The sequence below is a fragment of the Belonocnema kinseyi genome, chromosome 3 (assembly GCF_010883055.1).
Source record: "Belonocnema kinseyi isolate 2016_QV_RU_SX_M_011 chromosome 3, B_treatae_v1, whole genome shotgun sequence".
Classification (NCBI taxonomy): Eukaryota; Metazoa; Arthropoda; class Insecta; order Hymenoptera; family Cynipidae; genus Belonocnema; species Belonocnema kinseyi.
The window spans coordinates 142435283-142459250 of record NC_046659.1 but is presented as its reverse complement, the minus strand read 5'-3'; the positions used below and the strand labels follow the sequence as shown (position 1 = coordinate 142459250).

General features: G+C 21.6%; 1 protein-coding gene across 1 annotated transcript in view; it reads left to right on the top strand.

Annotated features, from left to right (window-relative positions):
- The first annotated feature begins 548 nt into the window (after positions 1–548).
- LOC117170180 overlaps positions 549–23968 on the top strand; it is a 36853-nt gene continuing 13433 nt past the window's right edge. The window contains exons 1-6 of the mRNA XM_033356762.1: positions 549–732; positions 6043–6340; positions 6412–6565; positions 10532–10674; positions 15799–15995; positions 23040–23436. Coding sequence (XP_033212653.1) covers positions 643–732; positions 6043–6340; positions 6412–6565; positions 10532–10674; positions 15799–15995; positions 23040–23436 — 1279 coding nt within the window. The 5' untranslated portion in view covers positions 549–642. The remainder of the gene's footprint in view (positions 733–6042; positions 6341–6411; positions 6566–10531; positions 10675–15798; positions 15996–23039; positions 23437–23968) is intronic.

Genomic DNA, 23968 nt, shown 5'->3' with positions numbered 1-23968 from the left:
TTGAACTATTTTGTTAAAGACCAATTTTGTCTTTTGAAAATTTACGTCTTTGGTAGGAAATTCGTCTTTTATCACAGAAAATTAATTTTATTCATTCAAAGCTAAACTATTTGGTGAAAAATTCATCTAGTTTATTGAAAATATAATATTTTTACTTGAAATGATAAAGATTTGAATTAAATATAGTAGCTTTTATTATTAATTTGTGTAAACAAACCATTTTTTTCATTTGTCGAATTTAAATTTTCGCGGAAATTTGACTAAAGCAGCTAGCGTCTCCTAACAGTTCGTAAAAAAGTATAGAAAAATTAATTATTTTTAATTATCTACCTAAATACTTTCGAGTGAGTTTCTAAGGACAGAATATAATGCTTGTCGGCGAAATTCATAAGATTAATCAGTTTATTTTAATTATTAATGATTTAAAAATAAATATCTCATTAAATAAAAACTTACTAGGAAAAAACTAGATGTCAGTTGGTATAACGTCTAGTAATTTTTATCGATACACTTTTAATGTTGGCCATACTGGGTCAACAGTTTCGAAACTTTTGCCGGAGAGTAACTGTCAATTCGTGAATAATTTATATGTTTTTATTATAATTTAATCAGTTTTAGGCTTATATTTAATGCGGTGTAATCATGTCGATAAGTGCGGCATTCCATAAAAATGTTTCGCTACTCCTTCAAGCAGTACCGGCGAGCTATGACTTCAAAAAGCACTACAAAGAGGTTTGTTATAAAACGTGTAACTTTTGTTTATGAAAGAATATTTAATAATTATTTATAAATTCACTATCCGCTGAGTATTATCCAAGTGTTTTATATCGATAAAAATGCAATCGTCTAAAGAAAAGCACAATATAGGCAGTATTAGTCTGCATTCAGTTAAAGTGAGGTTAGGTTTCATGCAACCGAAATTTTATATTCGAATACTCAAATCATTCAAAATTTTTTTATAATAATGAAGAAAAATTAAAGGCGTTTAAAAAGCTATAAAATTATGATTTATTTATGAAAGTAAAAAATGTGAGTCATTGGCAGCTTTCTTCGCATCTGACCTCAATTAATAAAAATTGCTCCAGAAAATATTGAATATTTACATTGTTGTATTAATAGAGTGAACAAATCTCGTGATTTATCAGGACACATCTTAATTTTCTGATATTTGTGCTGCATCTTAAATTTTTTTCATTCAGAAAAAGAAAATCGTGATTTTTATTGTGCGTACCTAAATTTTGTTCAGAATTTCGGTGTGCGAAGTCGGTTCAATTCAATTTCAAAATCTTTACATTTTTGGAATTTTTATAATATTTAAATTTAAAAATTTTTTGGTTGGAAAATTTTACTATTTTGTAGAAAATTCGTTTTTCTGACATGAAAATTCCACATTTTGTATGAATTTTTTTTTCTGTATTGATAAAACAATCTTTCTTGGTTGACATTCCTATTTTTTGGTTCAAAATTCAATTGTTTATGGTTTGAAATTAAAATATTTTGGGTTGAAATTTCAAATATTATATTTTTCGTTGAAATTTCAACTACCGAGTTGAAAATTAATTTTTCTGATTGAGGATTCCTTATTTTAATTCAAAACCTTTTTTTCTGACCGAAAATTCAACTATTTTGTTGAAAATTTGTTTTTAATTTGTTTAAAATTATTATTTTTTATCTGAAAATTTAACTATACAATTTTTGGTTAAAAAAGTATCTTTTTTAATTGAAAATTCATGCTTCAAAATTAATTTTTTCATTGAAAATCCATTATTATAGTTGAAAATTCATGGATTTTGTTGAAAATTAATTTCTTAAATTAAAAAAGTAACTACTTTTTTTTAATTTGTTTTTTATGTAAATATAAGTTCCATTTTTTAAAGAAAATTTATATTTTTTAGTTGAAAATTCATGGATTTTGTTGAAAATTAATTTCTTTAATTAAAAAAGTAACTACTTTTTTTTTAATTCGTTTTTTATGTAAATACAAGTTCCATTTTTTAATGAAAATTTATATTTTTTAGTTGAAAATTCATGTAATTTGTTGAAAATTGTTTTTTTTTATGTTAAAAAATTAATTTTTTAAACTGTAAATGTAACTATTCCATCTTTTGTTGAAAATTCATCTTTTTGGTCGAAAATTCAAATATTTGGTTCAAAATTGAACTATGTTGTAAAAAGTTTGTTTTTCTTTGATTCAACATTAATTTTTTAAGTAAAAATTTATCTATGCAGTTTTTAGTAGAAAATTAATATTTTTCAGTTGAAAATTTATTACCTTGGTTAAAAATGAACTATTTGGTTGAAAATTCGTTTTTTTTTGTTAAAAATAATTTGTTATCTAAAAATATTATACTACTCCACATTTATTGAAAAATTGAACTTATTTAGTTGAAAATACATGCATTTTCTTCAAAATTAATTTTTTTGTAGAAAATTGAACTATTTTGTTGAAAATTCGGCGTTGTTGGTATAAATTTAATCTTCTTGATTGAAAATTCATTTTTATGGTAAAAATTTATCTAGTTTCTTGCAAATTCGTTCTTTTTTTTTAATTGATCTTTTTCAATAGAAAATTCTTCATTTTTAGTGAAAAATTAATGATTGAAGACTCATTATTATGGTTAAAAATTCTTTTTTTTTTTTTTGAAAATTAATTTTTTTTAACCAAAAATTTAACTGCTCTAATTTATCTTCTATATTTGAAATATTAACCATTTTGTTGAAAATTCGGTTTTTATGTTAACATTTTTTTCAATTGTAAATATAAATTGTTCATTTTGGTTTGAAAATTTATTTTTTTATATGAAAATTTATGTATTTTGTTGAAAATTCGCTATTCTGGCACAAAATGAATCTTCTTCTTTGAAAATTAGTTTCGTTAATTAAAATTTATCCAGTTTGTTAAAAATTCAATGTGTTAACTGAAAATATAGCAATTCCATTTTATATTCAAAATTATATCTTTTTCAAATTAAAATTCATCAGTTTTAGTGGAAAATTGATCTTTTTGATCAAAAATTCAACTATTTTGTTCGACATTAATTTCTGATAAAAAATTGATATTTTTTAGTTGAAAATACATGTCTTTTGTTGACAATTAATTTTTATTTAGAAAATTAAACTATTTTGTTGAAAATTTGCCTTTGTTGGTATAAATTTAATCTTCTTCGTTGAAAATTCATTTCTTTGGTTAAAAATTTATCTAGTTTCTTGAAAATTCGTTCTTTTTTCATTTTTAGTGGAAAATTAATGATTGAAGACTCATCATTATGGATAAAAATTAATTTTTTTGGTTACAAGTTTACCAATATTGTTAAAAATTTTTTTCTTTTTGTTGAAAATTAATTTTTTTTAACAAAAAATTTAACTACTCTAATTTATCATCTTAGTTGAAATATTAACCATTTTGTTAGAAATTTGGTTTTTATGCTAAAAACATTTTTTAAGTGTTAATATAATTTGTCCTTTTTGGGTTGAAAATTTATTTTTTTTTATGGGAAAATTTATGTAATTTGTTGAAAATTCGCCTTTTTTGGCATAAAATTAATCTTCTTGTTTAAAAATTTAGTTTCGTTGATTAAAACTTTAGCCTTGAAAATTCGGTTTTATGTTGTTAACAGTTCTATGTTCTAACTGAAAATGTAGCATTTCCATTTATTATTAAAAATGTATCTTTTTCAATTGAAAATTCACCAATTTTAGAGGAAAATCTATTTTTTTATCGAAAATTCAACTATTTTGTCCGATATTAATTTCTGATAAAAAATTTATATTTTTTATTTGAAAATTTATTTCCTTGGTTTAAAATGAACTATTTGGTTGAAAATTCGTTTTTTGTTTTGTTAAAAATCATTTTTTATCTAAAAATATTATACTATTCCATATTTAGTTAATAATTCTACTTTTTTAGTTGGAAATAATGCATTTTGTTGAAAATTATTATTTTTTTTTTTTTAGAAAATTGAAATCTTTTGTTAAAAATTCGCCTTTATTGGTATAAATTTAAGCTTATTGGTTGTAAATTCATTTCTTTGCTTAAAAATTTATCGAGTTTCTTGAAAATCCTTTTTTTTTTATTTAAATTTATCTTTTTCAATCGAAAATTCTTCATTTTTAGTGGAAAATTAATGATTGAAGACTCATCATTATGGTTAAAAATTCATTTCTTTGGTTACAAGTTTAACAATATTGTTAAAAATTCTTTTTTTTGTTGAAAATTTAACCATTTTGTTGGAAATTCGGTTTTTATGTTTTAAAAAATTTTTAATTGTGAATATAATTTCTTCATTTTGTTTTGAAAATTTATCTTTTTTATATGAAAATTTATGTATTTTGTTGAAAATTCGCTTTTTTGGCACAAAATTAATCTTCTTGTTTCAAAATTAGTTTCTTCGATTAAAACTTTAGCCAGTTTGTTGAAAATTCGGGTTTTGTTGTTAAAAATTCTGTTTTAACTGAAAATATAGCAATTTCATTTTATGTTAAAAAATTTAATTATTATTAGACTTTTTTAAAAATTCTTTTTCTTTTATTATAAATTAGTTTTTTTATAATTAAAAATATAACTTTTTCATTTTTGGTTGAATATTTATGTTTTTATTTGAAGATTCATGTATTTTGATGGAAATTCATTACTTTTGACAGAAAATTAATTTTTATGGTTGAAAATTAATCTCTCCTGTTTAAAATTTAATTGTTCCAGTTGAAGATGCATAATTTTAGTTAACAATTCATCAATTTGGTTAGAAATTATTTTTTTAACTGAAAATAGATCTATTCCATTTTAGGGTACATTTTTTCTTTTTAGTTGAAAATTCATGTATTTTGTTGAAAAATCATATTTTTTGGTAGAAACTTGATCTTCTTTTTTGGAAGTTAATATTTTTTGTCAAAAAGTCAAGTGTTCCAGTTGAATATTAATAATTTTAGTTGAAATATAATCTTTTTAGTTAAAAATAAAACTACTTAGTTGAAAGTTAAATTCTCCTGTGATAAATTCATCTTTGATTTTAAAATCAGTTTATTCTAGTCGAAAATTCACAAATTTGGTTAAAAATTTGGTGTTTTTTTTCAGTAGAAATTAATCTTTTTTTGTTGAAAAAACATTTTTTTAGTTAAAAAGTCAACTATTCCAATTAAAGATTCATAATTTTATTTGAAAATTTATCTTTTTAGTTTAAAATTCAACTATTCAAACTATTATAGTTAAAGTTTTGGTTGAATATTTCTGTTTTTAGTTAAAAAATCGTGCAGTGTGTTGAAAATTCGTTTTTTTACAGAAAATTCATTTTTATGGTTGAAAATTAATCTTTTCATTTAAAATTCAATTGTTTCAGTTGGAGATGCATCAATTTAGTTAAAAATTGATCAGTTTGGGTGAAAATTATTTTCTTTTACAGAAAAGTTAACTATTTCACTTTTGGTTTTCAATTTATCTTTTTCAATTGAAAATACACAAATGTTAGTAAAAAATTTATTTTTTTGGTCGAAAAATCAATTATTTTGTTCGATATTAATTTTTTTATTGAAGACTCATCATTATAGTTAAAAATTCATTTCTTTGATTAAAAATTTAACTGTATTGTTATATACATTTTTTTTCGAAAATTAATTTTTGTCATCTGATAATTTATCTGCTCTAATTTATCTTTAGTTGAAAATTTAACTATTATTCTTCTGTTCTATTAATATTAATTGTATTGGTCAAAAATTCATCTCTTTTTTAATGAATTTTTTTGGTTGAAAATTCATTTTTTTTTTTGTTTAACGATTCCTCATTTACTAAAAATTTCATTTCTTTGGTTAAAAGTTTATCTTTTTGGTGGAACATTAATATCTTTGGTCGATAATTTAACCTGAACGGAAAATTTGAAGCGATAATGGAAAATGAAAATTTTCTAAGCAAAAAGTCAGAGAAAGTGAGGGAATTTGAAAACTTGTATTTTGTAGTAACCCTGTTTTTTAAATAATTTTCCGATCAAGCCATATGGTCACGCTATAATTAAAAACTAATTTGCAATAAAAACAATTAATCACAATTTACAGGGAATGTTTGATAAACCAAACACAGCCGGTTTTACGTATGTTTCGCACTACCTTTTGTCAATATATAATCCAGACTATGTTAAAAAGATGATTGAGTGGCCAATAGTTTGCAAAAAGTCTGAGGCAAAATATCGAAACGACGTGAAAGAATTTTTAAATGTGATATCAAACGATAATCCAGACATTGGATTTCCTTCGATTGTCCCTTCTCTCCTGCTGAGTCCAGGCGGGACAAAATTTATTAAAGTTATGTGGAAACTCTCCCAAGTGGCATTGAGAGAATACATTAAAAGACAAAGTAAATATCTTTAATTAAAATTGTTTACAATTACCTAATCCAAAATGAAGACATTAATAGAATTCTTGCAGGTGAGCATGAAGTTTTATTTGCCCCAAAACGAGGCTCTGCAGAGGAATTGACTGAATCGTTAATTATGAATATTATTAATAATACAAATGATAATAACTCGAAGATTCATGAAGACTTAATAAAAAGTGAAGAAGAGGCCAAAAAATATGCGCTGTAATATTTTTTTTAATTTCTTAATCAGGGTGTCTACTTTACCTGGAAAAATCGGGAAATGTCAGGGAATTTTTTAGAGCGTGCTTAATTTTTTTGTTTTAATTGCAATATAAAATTGAATAAGAATGATTCTTAATTTGTCAAAGTAGCTTTATATTACTGTGTTGAACTATTTTGTTGAAAATTCCTTTTTTCTTGATTTTAATTTCATTTTTTGTACCTGAAAGTATAACTATTCTATTTTTAGTTGAAAATCGATCGCTTTTAGTTGCAAATTCAACTATCTGGTTGAAAATTTATTTATTCTGTTGAAAAATTCGTTAATTTCTTGTTAGAAAATTAATCTTCTTGTTTGAAAATTCTACAATTTGTTTCCAATTTTTTCTCTGACTTGACTGAAAAGTCTTAGTTGAAAATTCCAAACGGGTCATATAGAGTTGTCTTTTTGGCTGAATTCAACTGTTTTTGATTTGAACATGGTTAAAAATAAAAATTTTGTTTTTTATATTAATTTTCTTGGTTGAAGATTCACAATTTTAATCGAAAATTCATCTATTTGGTTGGAAAATGAGCTATTTTGCTAAAAATCTTTTGTTTTTGTTGCTGTAAATTAATTTTTTTAGACTGAAAATGTAACTATTCAATGTTTTGTTGACAATTTATCTTTTTTAGTTGAGAATTCATTGATTTTGTTGATTCGTTTTATTTTCAGTAGACATTAATCTTTTTTGTTGAAATGTCATTTTTTTTTATTGAAAAATCAAATTTCCTAGTTAAAAATTGATCTTTTTTCTTGAAAATTATATATTTTTTTTTAACTGAAAATTTAACTGACTATTCCTCTTTTGGTTATCAATTTATCTTTTTCAGTTGAAAATTCATGTATTTTTTTTAAAAGTCTTTTTTTGGTAAATATTTAATCTTTTTGGTTGAAAAATAATTTTTTTGTTTGTTAAAGATTTCTGATTTTAGTTGAAAATTCTTTTCTTTGGTTAAAAATTTAACAATTTTGTGACCAGAATTTTTTGTTAAGTAATTAATTTTTTACCTGAAAATAGAACTATTCAATTTAAAGTTGAAAATTCATGTATTTTGTTAAAAATTCTCTTTTTTTTTTGTAGAAAATTAATTTTTTTTAAAAAGATTCCTCATTTTAGTTGAAAATTCATATATTTTTTTGAATTTTTTTTTGTAGAAAATTAATCTTCTTGGTTGAGAATTAATTTTTGTTAAAAATTCCTCATTTTATTGAAAATTCATGTATTTTGTTGAAAACTCATCTTCTTTTTTGGTATAAAATTAATCTTCTTGGTTGAAAATTAATTATCTTTGTTAAAGGTTCCTGATTTTAGTTGAAAATTCTTTTCTTTGGTTAAAAATTTAACAATTTTGTGGACAACATTTTTTGTTCAAAAATTAATTTTTTACCTGCAAATACAACTATTTAATTTTCAGTTGAAAAATCATGTATTTTGTTGAAAGTTCTTCTTTTTGGTCAATATTTCATCTTTTTGGTTAAAAAATAATTTGTTTGTTTGTTAAAGATTCCTGATTTTATTTGAAAATTCTTTTCTTTGGTTAAAAATTTAACAATTTTGCGGACAAAATTTTTGGTTAGAAAATTAATTTTTTACCTGAAAATACAACTATTGAATTTAAAGTTGAACATTCTTTTTTGGTAGAAAATTAATCTTCTTGGTTGAAAATTAATTTTATTTCTAAGGATTCCTCATTTTAGTTGAAAATTCATGCATTTTGTTGCAAATTTTTCTTTTTTTTGGTAGAAAATTAATCTTCTTGGTTGAAAATTATTTTTTTCTATTAAAGATTTCTGATTTTAGTTGAAAATTATTTTCTTTGGTTAAAAATTTAACAATTTTATGACCAAAAATTTTTGTTAAGAAATTAATTTTTTACCTGAAAATAGAATTATTCAATTTAAAGTTGGAAATTCATGTATTTTGTTAAAAATTCTTTTTCTTTTTGCAAATACAACTATTTAATTTTCAGTTGAAAATTCATGTATTTTGTTGAAAGTTCTTCTATTTGGTCAATAATTCATCTTTTTGGTTGAAAAATAATTTGTTTGTTTTTCAAAGATTCTTGGTTGAAAATTAATTTTATTTTTAAAGATTCCTGATTTTAGTTGAAAATCCATGCATTTTGTTGCAAATTTTTCTGTTTTGGTAGAAAATTTATCTTATTGTTTGAAAATTAATTTGTTTTGTTAAAGATTCCTCATTTTAGTTGAAAATTATTTTCTTTAGTTAAAAAATTAACAATTTTGTGAACAAAATTTTTTATTTCGAAATTTTTTTTCAACTGAAATATAAGTTTTTCATTTTTGGTTGAATATTTGTGTTTTTAGTTGAAAAATCGTGCAGTTTGTTGAAAATTCGTTTTTTTTTTGCAGAAAATTAATTTTTGTGATCGAAAATTAATATTTCTTGTTTAAGATTTAATTGTTCCAGCTGAAGATGCAAAAAATTCATCTTTTTTTTTTAATTCCTTTACTCTTGTCGAAAATTCATCACTTTGTTTGAAAATTTGGTGTTTTTTTTTTAGTAGAAATTAATCTTTTTTGTTGAAAATTAATTTTTTTTAGTTGAAAATTCAACTTTTCTAGTTAAGATTGATTTCTTTGGTTCCAAATTAAACTATTTTCATAAAAATTCTTTTTCTTTTCTTTAAACCATTTTTTTCAGCTGAAAATTAATCTTTTTTATTTAAAATTCAATTGTTTCAGTTGGAGATGCATCAATTTAGTTAAAAATTTATAAGTTTGGGTGAAAATTATTTTTTTTGCAGAAAAGTTAACTATTTCAAAATTGTTTGTTTAGAAATTAATTTTTTATCGGAAAATACAACTATTTCATTTAAAGTTGAAAATTCATGTATTTGATTGAAAATTGTTCTTTTTTTGTTAACAGTTAATATTTCCGCCTGAAAATTAATTGTTTTGGGCAAAAATTAAATTATTTAATTCAAAATTAATTATTTATATTGAATCTGAGTGAAGAATCATCATTATATTTAAAAATTAATTTCTTCGGTCAAAAATTCAACTATAATGTTGACAATATATTTTTTTTTTATCCTTAAAATGAATTGTGTAACTGAAAATTAAACTATTTTCTGTTTGGTTGAAAGTTTATCTTATTTAGTTGAAAATTGAACTTTTTTGTTGAAAATTCGTTTTTATGGTCAAAATCTAATTATTTTTTTACTGTAAATATAACTTTTTCATTTTGAGTTAAAAATTATCTTTTTTAGTTGGCAGTTTATGTATTTTGTTAAAAATTGATTTTTTGTTTGTTTAAAATTGAACTATTTTCTTGAAAGTTATTTTACTTTTCTTCAAAATTAACTTTTTTTGAACTGAAAATATAACTTTTTCATTTTTGGTTGAATATTTATGTTTGTACTTGAAAATTCATGTATTTTGTTGAAAAATCAAGTATTCCAGTTAAATATTTATTATTTTAGTTGAAAATTAATCTGTCTAGTTAAAAATAAAACTACTTGGTTGAGAATTAAACTCTTCTGTCAAAAATGCATCTTTTGTTTTAAAATTCCTTTATTCTAGTCGAAAATTCATCACTTTGGTTGAAAATTTATTGTTTTTTTTGTGTGGAAAATTAATTTTTTTCAACAGAAAATATAACTATTCCATTTTTGGTCGATAATTGATCTTTTTAGTTCATAATTCAACTATTTGTTTGAAAATAATTAATTATGTTTTTAGTATTATTTAACTAATCGATGGTGCTACTATATTGAAGAATATTTCTTAATATAATCTGTTAAAACTTTTTAAATTAAATCCCTAGAAACTGAAAAAAAATCCGTTCTATGCAAAAAAAATGGTGAGGAATTTTTTTCCAGGATTTGAGTAGATACTCTGTTAATTATTTACAATTACTGTCAATATACTGATATTAAATTTCTAATGTTATTTTTATTCAGAGAGGAGAAGGAAAAAATTATAAAGACTCAAAAAGAGATTTTTGAAGAGTTAGAAATCGTCGCATTCTTGTCAGCAGAAGCTCCTGTCCATCCGGCTGTTCAGAAAAGATTACTGGACTTTGACGACGAGGAAGTTATTCAAAGTGAGATTTTATTTCTATACGTATTTAAAATTTTTTAGAGGTTTTGATAATCTAATTTGCGTAAAAATCAGATTTATGTGAGTTTAGATTTTTTTTACCTAGCTCAATTTCTAAATTAAAATAAAAAATTAATATTAATATACATTTTTGTTTAACAATAACAATTATAGACACAAAATACTAAAATAATATGACAAAAAATTGTTTAAAATGGTAAATATTATTTAAAACCTAATGACAATAAACTGACCAATTTTATGATTTAAATATTCTTAATATATAATATTTAAAAAAATTATGAATCTTCTTTGAAATCTATAGCGAGTTGTTCTAAATTGTAAATATACAGTTAAATTTTAATGATTTTTATTTGAAATAACCGATTTATAATGAAAAATGTGAACATAACCTTAAATTGTTCCAAAGTTTTTAATATTTGAAAAGTAGTGAATCTTTTTCGAAATATAATGCTTTTCTTAAAAATACTGAAAAATTTAATGAGTTTCATTTAAAATAACCGATTTCTGATGTCTCAAAATTGTAAATCTTCTTTAAAAAGTTGTGAATCTTCTTTGAAATATGATTTTTTTATTAAAAATACTGTGATAATTAATGATTTTTGCTTAAAATAAACGATTTCTAATAAAAGATGTTAACATAATCTTAAATCGTTCAACAAATTTTTATCTTTGAAAAGTTGTGAATCTTTTTTCAAATACATAATATTTTTTAAATACTGCAAAATTTAATGATTTTTGTTTAAAATAAACGATTTCTAAATTAAAAAATGTTAACATAACCTTAAATCATTTAAAAAAATGGTATCTGCTTTGAAAATTTTTGAATCTTTTTTAAAATATCTAATAATTTTTTAAATACTGCGAAATTTAGTGATTTTTTCTTTAAATAACCCTTTTCTGATGAAAAATGGTAACATAACCTTAAATTGTCCCAAAATTTCAAATCTTCTTTAAAAAGTTGTGAATCTGCTTTAAAATATTTCTAATTTAAAAAATGTTAACATAACCGTAAATCGTTCAAAAATTTGTAATCTTCTTTGAAAAATTGTGAATCTTTTTTATAATTACTGCGAAATTTAATGATTTTTTTTAAATAACCCATTTCTGATTTAAAAAAATGTTAACATAACCTTAAATCGTTCAAAAAATTTTAATGTTTGAAAAGTTGTGAATCTTTTTTTAAAAATATAATTGTTATTAAATATTGCGAAAATTAATTATTTTTGTTTATATAACTGAATTATGATGAAAAATGTTAACATAACCTTAAATTGTTCACAATTTTAAATCTTCTTTGAAAATTTGTGAATTTTCTTTGAAGTATGATTTTTTTATATAAAAATACTATGAAATTTATTGATTTTTGTTTGAAATAAACGATTTCTAATTTAAAACAAAGTTAACATAACCTTAAATCATTCAAAAATGTTTAATCTTCTTTAGAAAGTTTTGATTCTTTTTTAAAATATATTTTTTTTTTAATACTGCGAGGTTTAATTATTTTTGTTTGTATAACTGATTTCTGATGAAAAAGGTTAACATAACCTTAAATTGTCTTGAAATGACAAATCTTCTTTAACAAGTTGCGAATGTTTGAAATATGATTTTTTTTATTAAATAGGATATTTTTTTATTAAAAATGCTGTTATGATGAAGAATGTTAATATAACCTTAAATTGTTCAAAAATTTTAATCTTTGAAAAGTTGTGATTCTTTTTTAAAATATAATATTTTTTACATACTGTAAAATTAATTTTTTTTTAATGATGAAAAATGTTAACATAACCTTCAATTGTTACAAAACAAGAAAAAATGTTGCTAAGAATACTATGGAATTGATTGCTTTTTATTTTAACTAACTAATTTCTGATGAAAAAAAGATGAAAAATGTGAACATAACCTAAAAATTGTTCAAAAATTTGATTCTTTGAAAAGCTGTGATTCTTTTTTAAAATACAATATTTCATAAGTACTGCGAAATTTAATGATTTTTTTTTAATTACCGATTTCTGATGAAAAATGTTAAGATAACCTTAAATTGGCCAAAAATTAAAAAGCTTCTTTAAAATGTTGTGAATCTTCTTTGAAATATGATTTTTCAAATGAAAAATACAATGGAATTTATTGATTCTTTTTTAGATTAAATGATTTTTAATAAAAAATGTTACCACAACCTTAAACTGTTCCAAATTATAAAAATTCTTTGAAATTTTGTGAATATCTTCTTTGAAATGTAATGTTTTTATTAATAATACTTTGAAATTGAATGATTTCTGTTAAAAATAACCGATTTGTGATGAAAAATTTTAACATAACCTTAAATTGTTCAAAAATGATCGACCTTCTTTCAAAAGTTAAGTATATTTTTTATGAAAAATTTTTTTTATTAAAAATACTGGGACATTAAATAATTTTTGTTTAATAACTAATTTCTGACGAAAAATGTTAGCGTAACCTTAAATTGTCCCGAAGTTACAAATCTTCTTCAAAAAGTGATGAATCTTCTTTGAAATATAATTTTTTTAATTAAAAATACTGTGAAATTTAATGATTTTTTTTTAAATAACCGACTTCTGATGAAAAATTTTAACATAGCCTTAAATTGTTTCAAAATTGTAAACCTTCTTTGAAAAATAATTTTTTGTTAATAATACTGTGAAATGTAATGGTTTTTGTTTGAAGCAATCGATTTCTAATAAAAAATGTCAACATAACCTTAAATTGTTCCAAAATTGTAAATTTTCTTTGAAAAGTTGTGATTTTTTTTTCAAATACAATTTTTATTTTAATACTGTGAAATGTAATAAATTTTGTTAAAAATAACCGATTTCTGATGAAAAATGTTAACATAACCTAGCATTGTTCCAAAAACTTAAACCTTTAAAAAAATCTGAATCTTATAAAAAATACGATTTTATTTATTAAAAATGCTGTGAAAGTTGAAAACTTTTGTTTAAAATAATCGATTTCTAATGAAAATTGTTAACATAAACTTAAATTGTGATTTGTTAAAAATAACCAATTTATGATCAAGAATGGTAATATTCCCTTAAATTGTTCAAAAATTTTAATCTTTACAAAGTTGTGAATTTAAAAAAAATATAATATTTCCTAAATACTATCAAATTAAAAATTATGTTTTTAAATGATGAAAAATGTTAACATAACCGGAAATCTTTCAAAAATTGTAAATCTTCTTTCAAAAGTTGTGAATCTTTAAAACATAATTTTTCTAAATACTGCGAAATTGAATGATTTTTCTTTAAAATAAACTATTTGTCATAAAAAAATGTTAATATGATCTTAAATCGTTAAAAGAATTTTAATTTTCTTTGCAAAATTGTGAATCTTTTTTAAAAATATAATTTATTTAAATACTGCGAAGTTTAATTATCTTTGTTTATATAACTGATTTCTTATGAGCAATGTGAACATAACCTTAAATTGTTCACAAATTTTAAACTTGGAAAGTTGTGAATTTTCTTTGAAGTATGATTTTTTATATAAAAATACCATGAAATCTTTAATAAGTTGTGAATCTTTATTGAAATATGATTTTTTAAATTAAAAATTCTGTGAAATTTAATAATTTTTGTTTGAAATAAACGATTTCTAATAAAAATAATGTGAACCTAACCTTAAATAGTTTAAAAAATTGAAATCTTCATTGAAAAGTTATGAATCCTTTTTTGAATATAATATTTTTTAAATACCGTGAAATGAAATTTTTTAATGATGAAAATTGTTAGCACAACCTTTAATTGTTCCAAAGTTGCAAATATTCTTCGAAAAGTTCAGATGATCTTTTTTGAAATATGATTTTTTAATTGAAAAAAATGTGAAATTTTATGATTTTTTTTTAAATATCGATTTCTAACAAAAAATTTTAACACGACCTTAAACCGTTCAAAAATTATACAAATTCTTTGAAATGTTCAAAAGTTGTGGATCTTCTTAAAAATAGAATTTTTTTCATTACTGTAAAATTGAATGATTTTTGTTTAAAATAAACGATTTCTAATAAAAAAAAGTTTAACATAATTGTAAATCGTTCAAAAATTTGTAATTTTCTTTGAAAAGTTGTGAATCTTTTTTAAAATATAATATTTTTTAAATACTGCGAAATTTAATGATTTTTTTTTAAATTATCTTTTTCTGATAAAAAAAATGATGACATACCCCTAAACTGTCCCAAAATTGCAAATATAAAAAATATTAACATAACCTTAAATTGTTCAAAAATTGTAAATCTTCTGTGAAAAGTTAAGAATATGAAAATTTCGATATAAAATTCTATCGTAACCTAAAATTCTTAAAAGATTACGAATCTTCTTTAAAATCTAATAATATTTTATAAAAAATTTTAATTTCCGACAAAAACCCCTAACAAAATCCGAAATTGTGCAAGTTTGTAAATTGTATTTTTTTTTTTTTTTTAACAAAAATCATTGGTTTTAAATCATTTCTTCACAGTACGTTTTTAGATAGAATATACATATTAGTTTAAAAAAATATATCTTATGAATAAAAATTGTAGCTAATAAAAGAGGAAAAACTCATTTTGTGTATGATTGAAGAAAAAAAATTATTTGGCGAAGGTAAAAGGCATAAAAAGTACAATTTTTTAGAAACATACATATAAGAGCATAATTGTTCCAGTAAATATTTTTATTAAGGATTGCCAAAATTCTTGAACCTTCCCCATAAAATAGGGAAAAAGTATATAAGATATATGAAATAAAAAATTCTGAACCTCCGCATTAGAAAAATATTTTTTTTTTAAATTATAAATAGACATTAAAAGGAGGAGGTAAGAATAATCTTTTATAAAATCATTTTTTTTATATTTTTTTATATTTGTATTGATACAGTTGCAAAATTTAAAAATAATTTTTTTTTCAATCCATTACAAAATCAGAGTTTTGTCCTTGGCGTTAGCTAAATTTGATGCTCGCTACCGCTAAAAAATTCGGTTTAATCTGAAAAAATTTATATATTTTCACACCCAAATAAAGAAAAACAAATCTCAAGTTTTTTGTGAACCACCCTAATACATATATTGCTCATTATCTTTACTTGTAAATAAATAAACATTTGTTTACAGTGTGGAAAGAAGATTTAAGGAAGAGTATGACCTACTTTAAAAACAAGGTTCAAATATTAAAAGACACCGAAGATATTAGCAAAACCGTTTTTAGCATAGCATCAAACATAATCAGTGAATCGACCGTACTCAACGCAAATTTCCTACAAAAAATCGATATTTACGCAATCTCAGAATTGCCTTTCCCTAAAATAAAGGTAAGTGAAATAAAAATATACTTGTTTTAAATTACAGAGTTGCTACAGATCAGGTAATTCCAGAAAGTTAGGTCCCAGTTCGACTTAATTGAAAATTAAAAGCGTTTGAAGTTGAAAATTGTTGATGATAAATGTTTTTATTTTATCAACTGCAAATATAAATAAATTATTTTTAAAAGGGAACAATAATTGATTTGTCATAATGATTCTAAATCTGTTCAAAATAAAAAATTTCCAGATTTTATCGTTAAAAATTAAACTGTTTCAATTCGAAAGTCGTAATCATTAAAAAAAATATGCAAATATCCGATTGAAACTTTGTGAACTATTTTTAATTTAAAAATTACTTCATAATAATGTATTTTGTAATCAAAGGCTTTTACTAAATTTAAAATATTGGTTTAGTCTAAAATATGCAATTTTTAATCCATGTAATTTCCAATTTTTTGATTAAGAAAATGAATAATTATTTAATATTTAGCAAACCGAATATTTAAAAGTAAAGAATTTGAAACTGAATTGTTTGACATAGAAAGCCTTCAATCTTTAAAATTTCGAAGAACTACAGAATTTTCGGTGCAAATAGTCACAGCCTAATTTAAAAGAAAATGTCGATTTTTGCAGATTTCTAAAAAAAAATTAGAATATTTTTAAGAATTGTGAAAGGCTCCAAAAAAATATATAAAAATTCTTAATATTCCTAGGAAAATTAAAAATAATTTTTCATTTTGCAATATTATTTCAAAAGAATATTCAACAAGATTTTGAAAGATTTCCAAAATTGTTAAAAAAGAATCTAGAAGATTTTAACAAGATTTTTTTTTAATTTGCAGAATTTTCTAAAACTCATAGGAAAAATTCTATTTATTTCAAAAAAAATTTAAGAAGTTCTAAAAAAATTTTCAAAAACTAATTTTAGAGTTAAATTTAAAACAACTTCTAGATTTCACGAGATTTTCAAATAAAAATTTGTAGCTTTTCAAGGATCTTTAAACTAATTAAGATGAAAATAATTTAATTTTTAATTTAAGAAGTGTTCAGTTAAAAAAAATTTAATTTTTAACGTTTCTATCTTAAAATTGTTAAAAATAATGTAATTTTGAGCAATTTAAAGTTAATTGATTCTTTAATTTAGAGATTGGAAAATAATCATGTGGATTTATCTTTATAGAATTGAATCTGAATCTTTGAACTCATTCATTTTTAAAGGTTACAAATTCTCAATTTTGCAGTTTATCTGTATTTCATTTAAAATTGTGCAATTAAAAATTAAAAAAGTAAAAGTAAAAGTACCTTCCATTTTTTATGTGTAAATTATAGAACAATTAAGTAAAAAAAGGGCTACCCTGAAAAATTAAAGTTGAAGTTAATTTTATTATTATGGTTAAAAATCGCGACTATTTTGTTGAAAATTAATATTTTTTGGTTGAATTGAACTATTTTTTATATAAAATTTTAAAAAATTTAGTTGAAATATCACTTTTTTAGTTGAGACTTCATCCTTTTTGGTTGAAAATTCAACTATTTAGTTCAAAGTAGAACTATTTGTTTTAACTGAAAATTCAACTTGTACTTGTTGAGTTCAAAATTTATTTTCTTAATTTGAAAATTAAAATATTTGGATTAAAATTCGTTTATTTTATTGAAAATTCGAATTTATGGGAGAATATGCAAGCTTCTGGGTGACTAACTATTCTTTTTGGTTAAAAATTCGTTTAAATTTTCAAATTTTTGGTTGCATATTCATGTAATTTTTTTTAAAAATCGTCTATTTTGGTAGAAAATTCATCTTATTGGTTGAAAATTGATCTCTTTGGTTGAAAATTAGTTGTTTTTTAAAAATTAGATTTACTTTTTTTGACTTAAAACGTAACTTTATATGTTTTGGTTAAACATTGAATTATTTTGTTGAATATTCGTTTCTTTTTTGGTTGAAAATTTATCCATTTTATTTTTAGTAGAAAATTTATGTTTTTAGATGAAAATTCATGTATTTGGTTACAAATGTTTTAAAATTTAGTTGAAGATTGACTTGAACTATTCCATTTTTTGTTTAAAAATTTATATTTTTAGTTAAAAATTAAAGTATTTAGTTAAAAACTGAATTTTTTAGTTGAATATTTATCATTTTAGATGAAAATTCACTTTGACTATTCCATTTTTTGGTTGAGGATTCAAACTATTTTGTAGAAAATTCATATTTTTTCGTTAAATTCAACTATTTTTTTGGTCTAAAATTAAAATTCTTTTTTGTTGAAATATCAAAAAGCACGTTTTTCGTAGAGAATTCCGCATTTTTTATTGAAAATTTAATTACTCAGAAGTAGAACTACTTTGTTAAAAATTCATTTATTTGGTTAACGATTCATCATTTTAGTTGACAATTTTTTTCTTTTGTTAAGAATTTAATTATTTTGTTGAGAATTATGTTTTCTAGTTGGAAATTAATTGTTTTAACTGAAAATTTAATTCGTACATGTTTGGTTCAAAATTTATCTTCTTAAGTTAAAAATTCAAATATTTTGTTTAAAATTCCTGTATTTTATCGAAAATTTATCATTTTGATATTAATTTACTCTTCTTGGTTAAAAATTATACTCTTTTGATTAAAATTGACTTTGATTTGATTTTTTTTTATTTTTAATTTAATTTATTTCCATTATTTGGTCAAAATTCGTGTTTTTGATTGAAAATTCATCCTCGTTGCTAAAAATTAATTTCTTGGGTTGAAAATTCGTTTCTTTTTAGTTTAAAATTAATTTTTTTTACTAACGATGTAACTACACCATTTTTTATTGAAAATTTTGATTTTTTGATTTCAAAATTAATTCATTTGGATGAAAAATCGTTTTTTTTTTTCAAATTAAAGTTTATTTTTCCAACTGAAAATTGAATTATTCCAATTTTTGGCTTGTAAATTTATCTTTTGTCGTTGACAATTTATATATTTTATTGAAACTGTATCTTTTTTGGTAAAAAATTCATCTTTGGGTCTAAAATTGAATTATTTTGTTAATAATTCATGCATTTGGTTAAAAATAAAACATTTTTTAGCTGAAGATCTATCATTTTATTTTGAAATTCACTTTAAACATTCCATTTTTTGTGCTAAAAACTCATATTCTTACAAATTTACTCTTCTAACTGCAAATTCCAATATTGTAGTTTTGGTTTGTAAATTTATCGTTTTTAGTTGAAAATTAACATATTTTATTGAAACTGTATCTTTATTGGTAAAAACATAATCTTTTTGGATAAAAATTGAAATATTTTGTTGAAAATTCTTTCCTTTTTGAAAATTGATTGTTTAAATAAAAAATTTAATTCTTCTATTTTTGGTTAATAACTATTTTTTTTTAAACAAACTATTTTGTTGAAAATTCGATTTGTTTTTGGTTGAACGTTTATTTTTCTGATATTTTAAATAATTTAATTTTGGTGTAAAATTGATCTTTTTTAGATGAAAATTTATGTACTTTATTGAAAATTAATCGTTTCGGTAGAAAATTAATCATAAATTTTTAACAAAATAGTCAAATCATCTGCCAAAAAAATTCTTTTTTAACTTTATGCATTTCTAATTTTTAAAAAATGAAATATTTACGAATTTTATACAGTAGTTGAATTTTTTAACCCAAGAATATAAATTTACAAAAAAGGTAATTTTATAAGAGTTGAACTTTTAATTCGAAAATATGAATTTTCAACAACAAAAATAATTTTAAACCAAATAATTGAGTTTTCCAGCAAAAAAACTAAGTTTTGTACAACATTAATTTTCTTCCAAAAGTGACGAATTTTTAACCAAATACATTTATTTTCAACTACAAAATATTACTTTTTAACAGAAAAAAGGAAAAGTGAAATTTTTAGTTTAAGAAACTGATTAAAAAAACGAATATCCAACAAAATAGTTAAATATTAAACAACAACAAAATGAGTTTTTGATTGAGTCAACGAAGTTAAATTCAACCAGAAAAGATGAATTTTCAGTTTAATCCTAAACCAAACCAATTCTTAAAACCTCTGAAAATTCTTAAAAACTTTCAAAATCTTCAAAAACAAAAATATTCTATTTTTGCTTTAAAATTTATATTTTTAGTTGAAAATTAATACATTTTGCTGAAAACTCGTTTTTTTAAATATTAGTTCTTAAATTTATCTCTTTTTGTTGAAAATTTACATGATTTATTGAAACAGTATTTCTTTTTTGGTAGAAAATTCATCTTTTGGGTTTAGAATTGAATTATTTTTTGTTGAAAATTCATATTTTTAATTGATTGTTTCAACTGAAAATTTAATTCTTCCAGTGTTGTTTAAAAAATCACTTTTTCATGAAAAAAAACTTATTTGTTGAAAATTCGTTTTTTTTTTTTTGGTTGAACATTTATTTTTCTAGCATTTGAACTATTCTAATTTAGGTTAAATATTAATCTTTTTTAGATGTAAATTCATGTAGTTTGTTGAAAATGAGTCTTTTCGGTAGAATATTAATCACAAATCTTAACAAAATGGTTGAATCATAAAAAAAAATTTTTAACTAGTTGAATTTATAATAAAAAGAAAATTAAATTTTTACGAATTTTCTACAATAGTTGAATTTTCAAGATAAAAAAAATTTTTACTCAAAAAATAGAGTTTTCTACCAAAAAGAAAAAGTTTCATACAACTTTTTGTTTTTCTACTAAATAGGACGAATTTTTAACAAAATACATTAAATTTCAACTAAAATACATTAATTTTCAACTAAAAAATATGAATTTTCATCAGGAAAAAGGAAAAGTGAAATTTTTAGTTTAAAAATGAAAAAAAAAACGAATTTTCAACAAAATAGTTGAATATTCAACCAAAAAAGATTAATTTTCAGTTGAATACTAATCCAAACAAGTTCTTAAAATCTTTTAAAATTCCTAAAAATTTTAGAAATCTTCAAAAGCAAAAATATTATATTTTTGCTTGAAAATTTATATTTTTAGTTGAAAATTAATCATTTTTTTCAAAAATCGTGTTTTTTTTTTAATTTGATTTGTTAACTGCAAATTGAAATATTCTAGTTTTGGTTTGTAAATTTTTCTTTGGTCAAGAACATGAATGTACACAAAAATAGTTAATTTTAGAACAGTTGAATTTTTAATTCGAAAATATGAATTTTCAACAACAAAAATAATTTTTAACCAAATAATAGAGTTTTCTACCAAAAAGACTAAATTTCAAACAACATTAATTTTTTACCAAAAAAGACGAATTTTTAACCAAATATATTAATTTTCAAAAGAAAAAAGGAAAAGTTCTGAAGTCTTTCAGAACTTAAGTTTTTCGAGTTTTAAAAGTTCTTAAAACCTCTCAGAATTCTTAAATTTGGCGGAAAATTCGTTTTCTTTTTAAATTTTACTTTTCTAACTGAAAATTGAACTATTTTAGTTTTTGGTCCTCAAATTTATCTCTTTTTGTTGAAAATTTATATGTTTTATTGAAACTGTAGCTTGTTTAGTAAAAAATTCATTTTTTGGGATTAAACTTGAATTATTTTGTGGAGAATTCATTGTTTGGTTGAAAATTGTTTTAAATGGAAATTTGATTCTTCTATTTTTATTTTTAACAATCTTTTCTTTTTATGAAAAAAACTGTTTTGTTGAACATTTATTTTTCTAACATTTTAATTCATTTACATTAATTTTCTACCAAAAAAGACTCTTTTTTTTAATTTTAGATTTTGTTTGTAAATTTATCTTTTTTAGTTGAAAATCATCTTTTTGGTTTAAAATTTAATCATTTTGTTGAAAATTGATCTTTTTGGCTACAAATTATTTTTGTTCTTATTTAGAATTAATTCAAAAAATGAAAATGTGCCTGTTTAATTTTTTTATCTTAAATTGATTTGGATTTTATTTAAAATTAAATTTCTTACTGAAAATTCAACTATTTGTTAAAAATCCGTCTATTTTGGTATAAGAGTACTTTCATTAGTTAAAACTTGATCTTTCTGGTTAAAAATTAATTTCTGTGATTGAAAATTTAGCTAATTTATTGAAAATTCGTTCCTTTTTCAGTTGCAAATTTATTTTACTAACTGAAAATCTGCGTATTTTATTTTTGGTGTAGAATTTATCTTTTTAGTTGAAAATTCATGTATTTGGTTAAAAAATTTTTTTAGTTGAAGATTTATCCTTTAAGTTAAAAACTGACTTTAACTGTATCATTTTTTGTGGAAAAATTAGCTTTTCTCAAAGTAATGTAATCTTCTTCGTTACAAAATTATCTGTTTCGTAGAAAATTTCACTATTCTATTTTTGGTCAAGAATTAATTTCTTTAGTTGAAAAAAAATATTTAGTTGAAATTTCGTATTTTTTGTTGATCGAAAATCCATCTTTTGGGTTGAAAATTCCACTAATCCTAATCCTTGTTACTAAAAATTAATTTCTTGGCTTGAAAATTCATTTCTTTTTAGTTGAAAATTAATTTTTTTTAACTAAAGCTGTAATTGCAAAATTCTTGTTTGAATTATTTTGTTGAGAATTCATTTTTTTAAATTGATTGTTTTAACTGAAAATTTAGTTCTATTTTTGTTTAAAACATCACTTTTTTATGAAAAAAAGTTATTTGTTGAAAATTAGTTTTTTTTGTTGGTTGAACATATAATTTTCGAACATTTTAACTATTCTAATTTTGGTTGACAATATATCTTTTTTAGATGTAAATTCATGTACTTTGTTGAAAATTAGTTGCTTTTTTTATAGTTAATTAATCTATTGGGTTGAAAATTCAACTATTTCATGAAAAATTCATATTTTTGGCTGTAGATTCATCATTTTGGTTAAAAATTCACTTCTTAGGTTTAAAAATTTGTCTTTTTGATTTGAAAACTCAACTAAAAAGTGTTTAAAATGTATTTAGAAAGAAAATATTTTTTTCAATAATATTATTAATCTTCTAGGTATACATTTTCCTACGAAATTTAAATAACCTATTTATTATTAATAAAGATAGAAAATATGCATATTCTCGAGCATATTCTCAAATTTTTATTCGAAAAATATTTTTAGGTTCTAGCGCAACATGTTTACACAAATGGAAATTTTAATTTGATGAGTTATTTTCAACTGCTTAACGCAATGACTGAATACTGTGGCCAGTATATTAGCGTTAACGGATTTTTAGATTTTTATCACTGCTACTCGCAGTTGGAAGCCAGCGGCTCTGATCTCAAAAGAATGAGTGAATTTTTGTGTGAATTGCACTCGAGAATGGTACAATTTTCCACAGAATTACAGCCAAGATCTGATCTACCAACTATAGCTCAATATGACCCCAACGAATCGTTAATAACGGCCTCTGATTTGAAAAATGTCATGTTTATGCCCTCGCCGCCAATTCAATTCAACTCTGATAATAATGGAAGGACCGAAATACAAAACAGATTAAAGCTCACTCCTGTAGAAGGTCGTATTCATTCATATTCTCTTGTTTATTTTCATTCCATTTTTTGTTTAAATATCAGGGTGGCCTCCTAAATCAAGGGAAAAAATTCCGGCTTTTCCTGGTTATTGATATTTAATTAATCGAATACTTAAAACTATTTTTTTCTCATTCGAAGCAATCAAAAATAATAAACAAAGGGCCTATTTCGATTCAGAAAAACAATTAATAACCGAAATGTTTTCCCTTCCAACTCGAAAAAAAAAAATTTAAATAAGAAATGTTCCTCTTCCGATTCAGAAAATAATGAAAACGAAAAATTTTCTCCTTCCAAATCGATAAAAATCTTAAAAACAAAAAATATCTCTTTTATAATTCAGTAAAAATTGAAAACCAAAATTTCCTCCCTTCCAACTCGATAAAAATCATAAAAATTTCCTTAAAAAATTCCTTAAAAAAAAATTAATTTCTTAAATTCAATAAAAGTATTAAAAATAAAAAAATGGCCTCTTGTGGTATAGAAAAACTTGAAAACAATCATTTCCTCCCTTCCAGG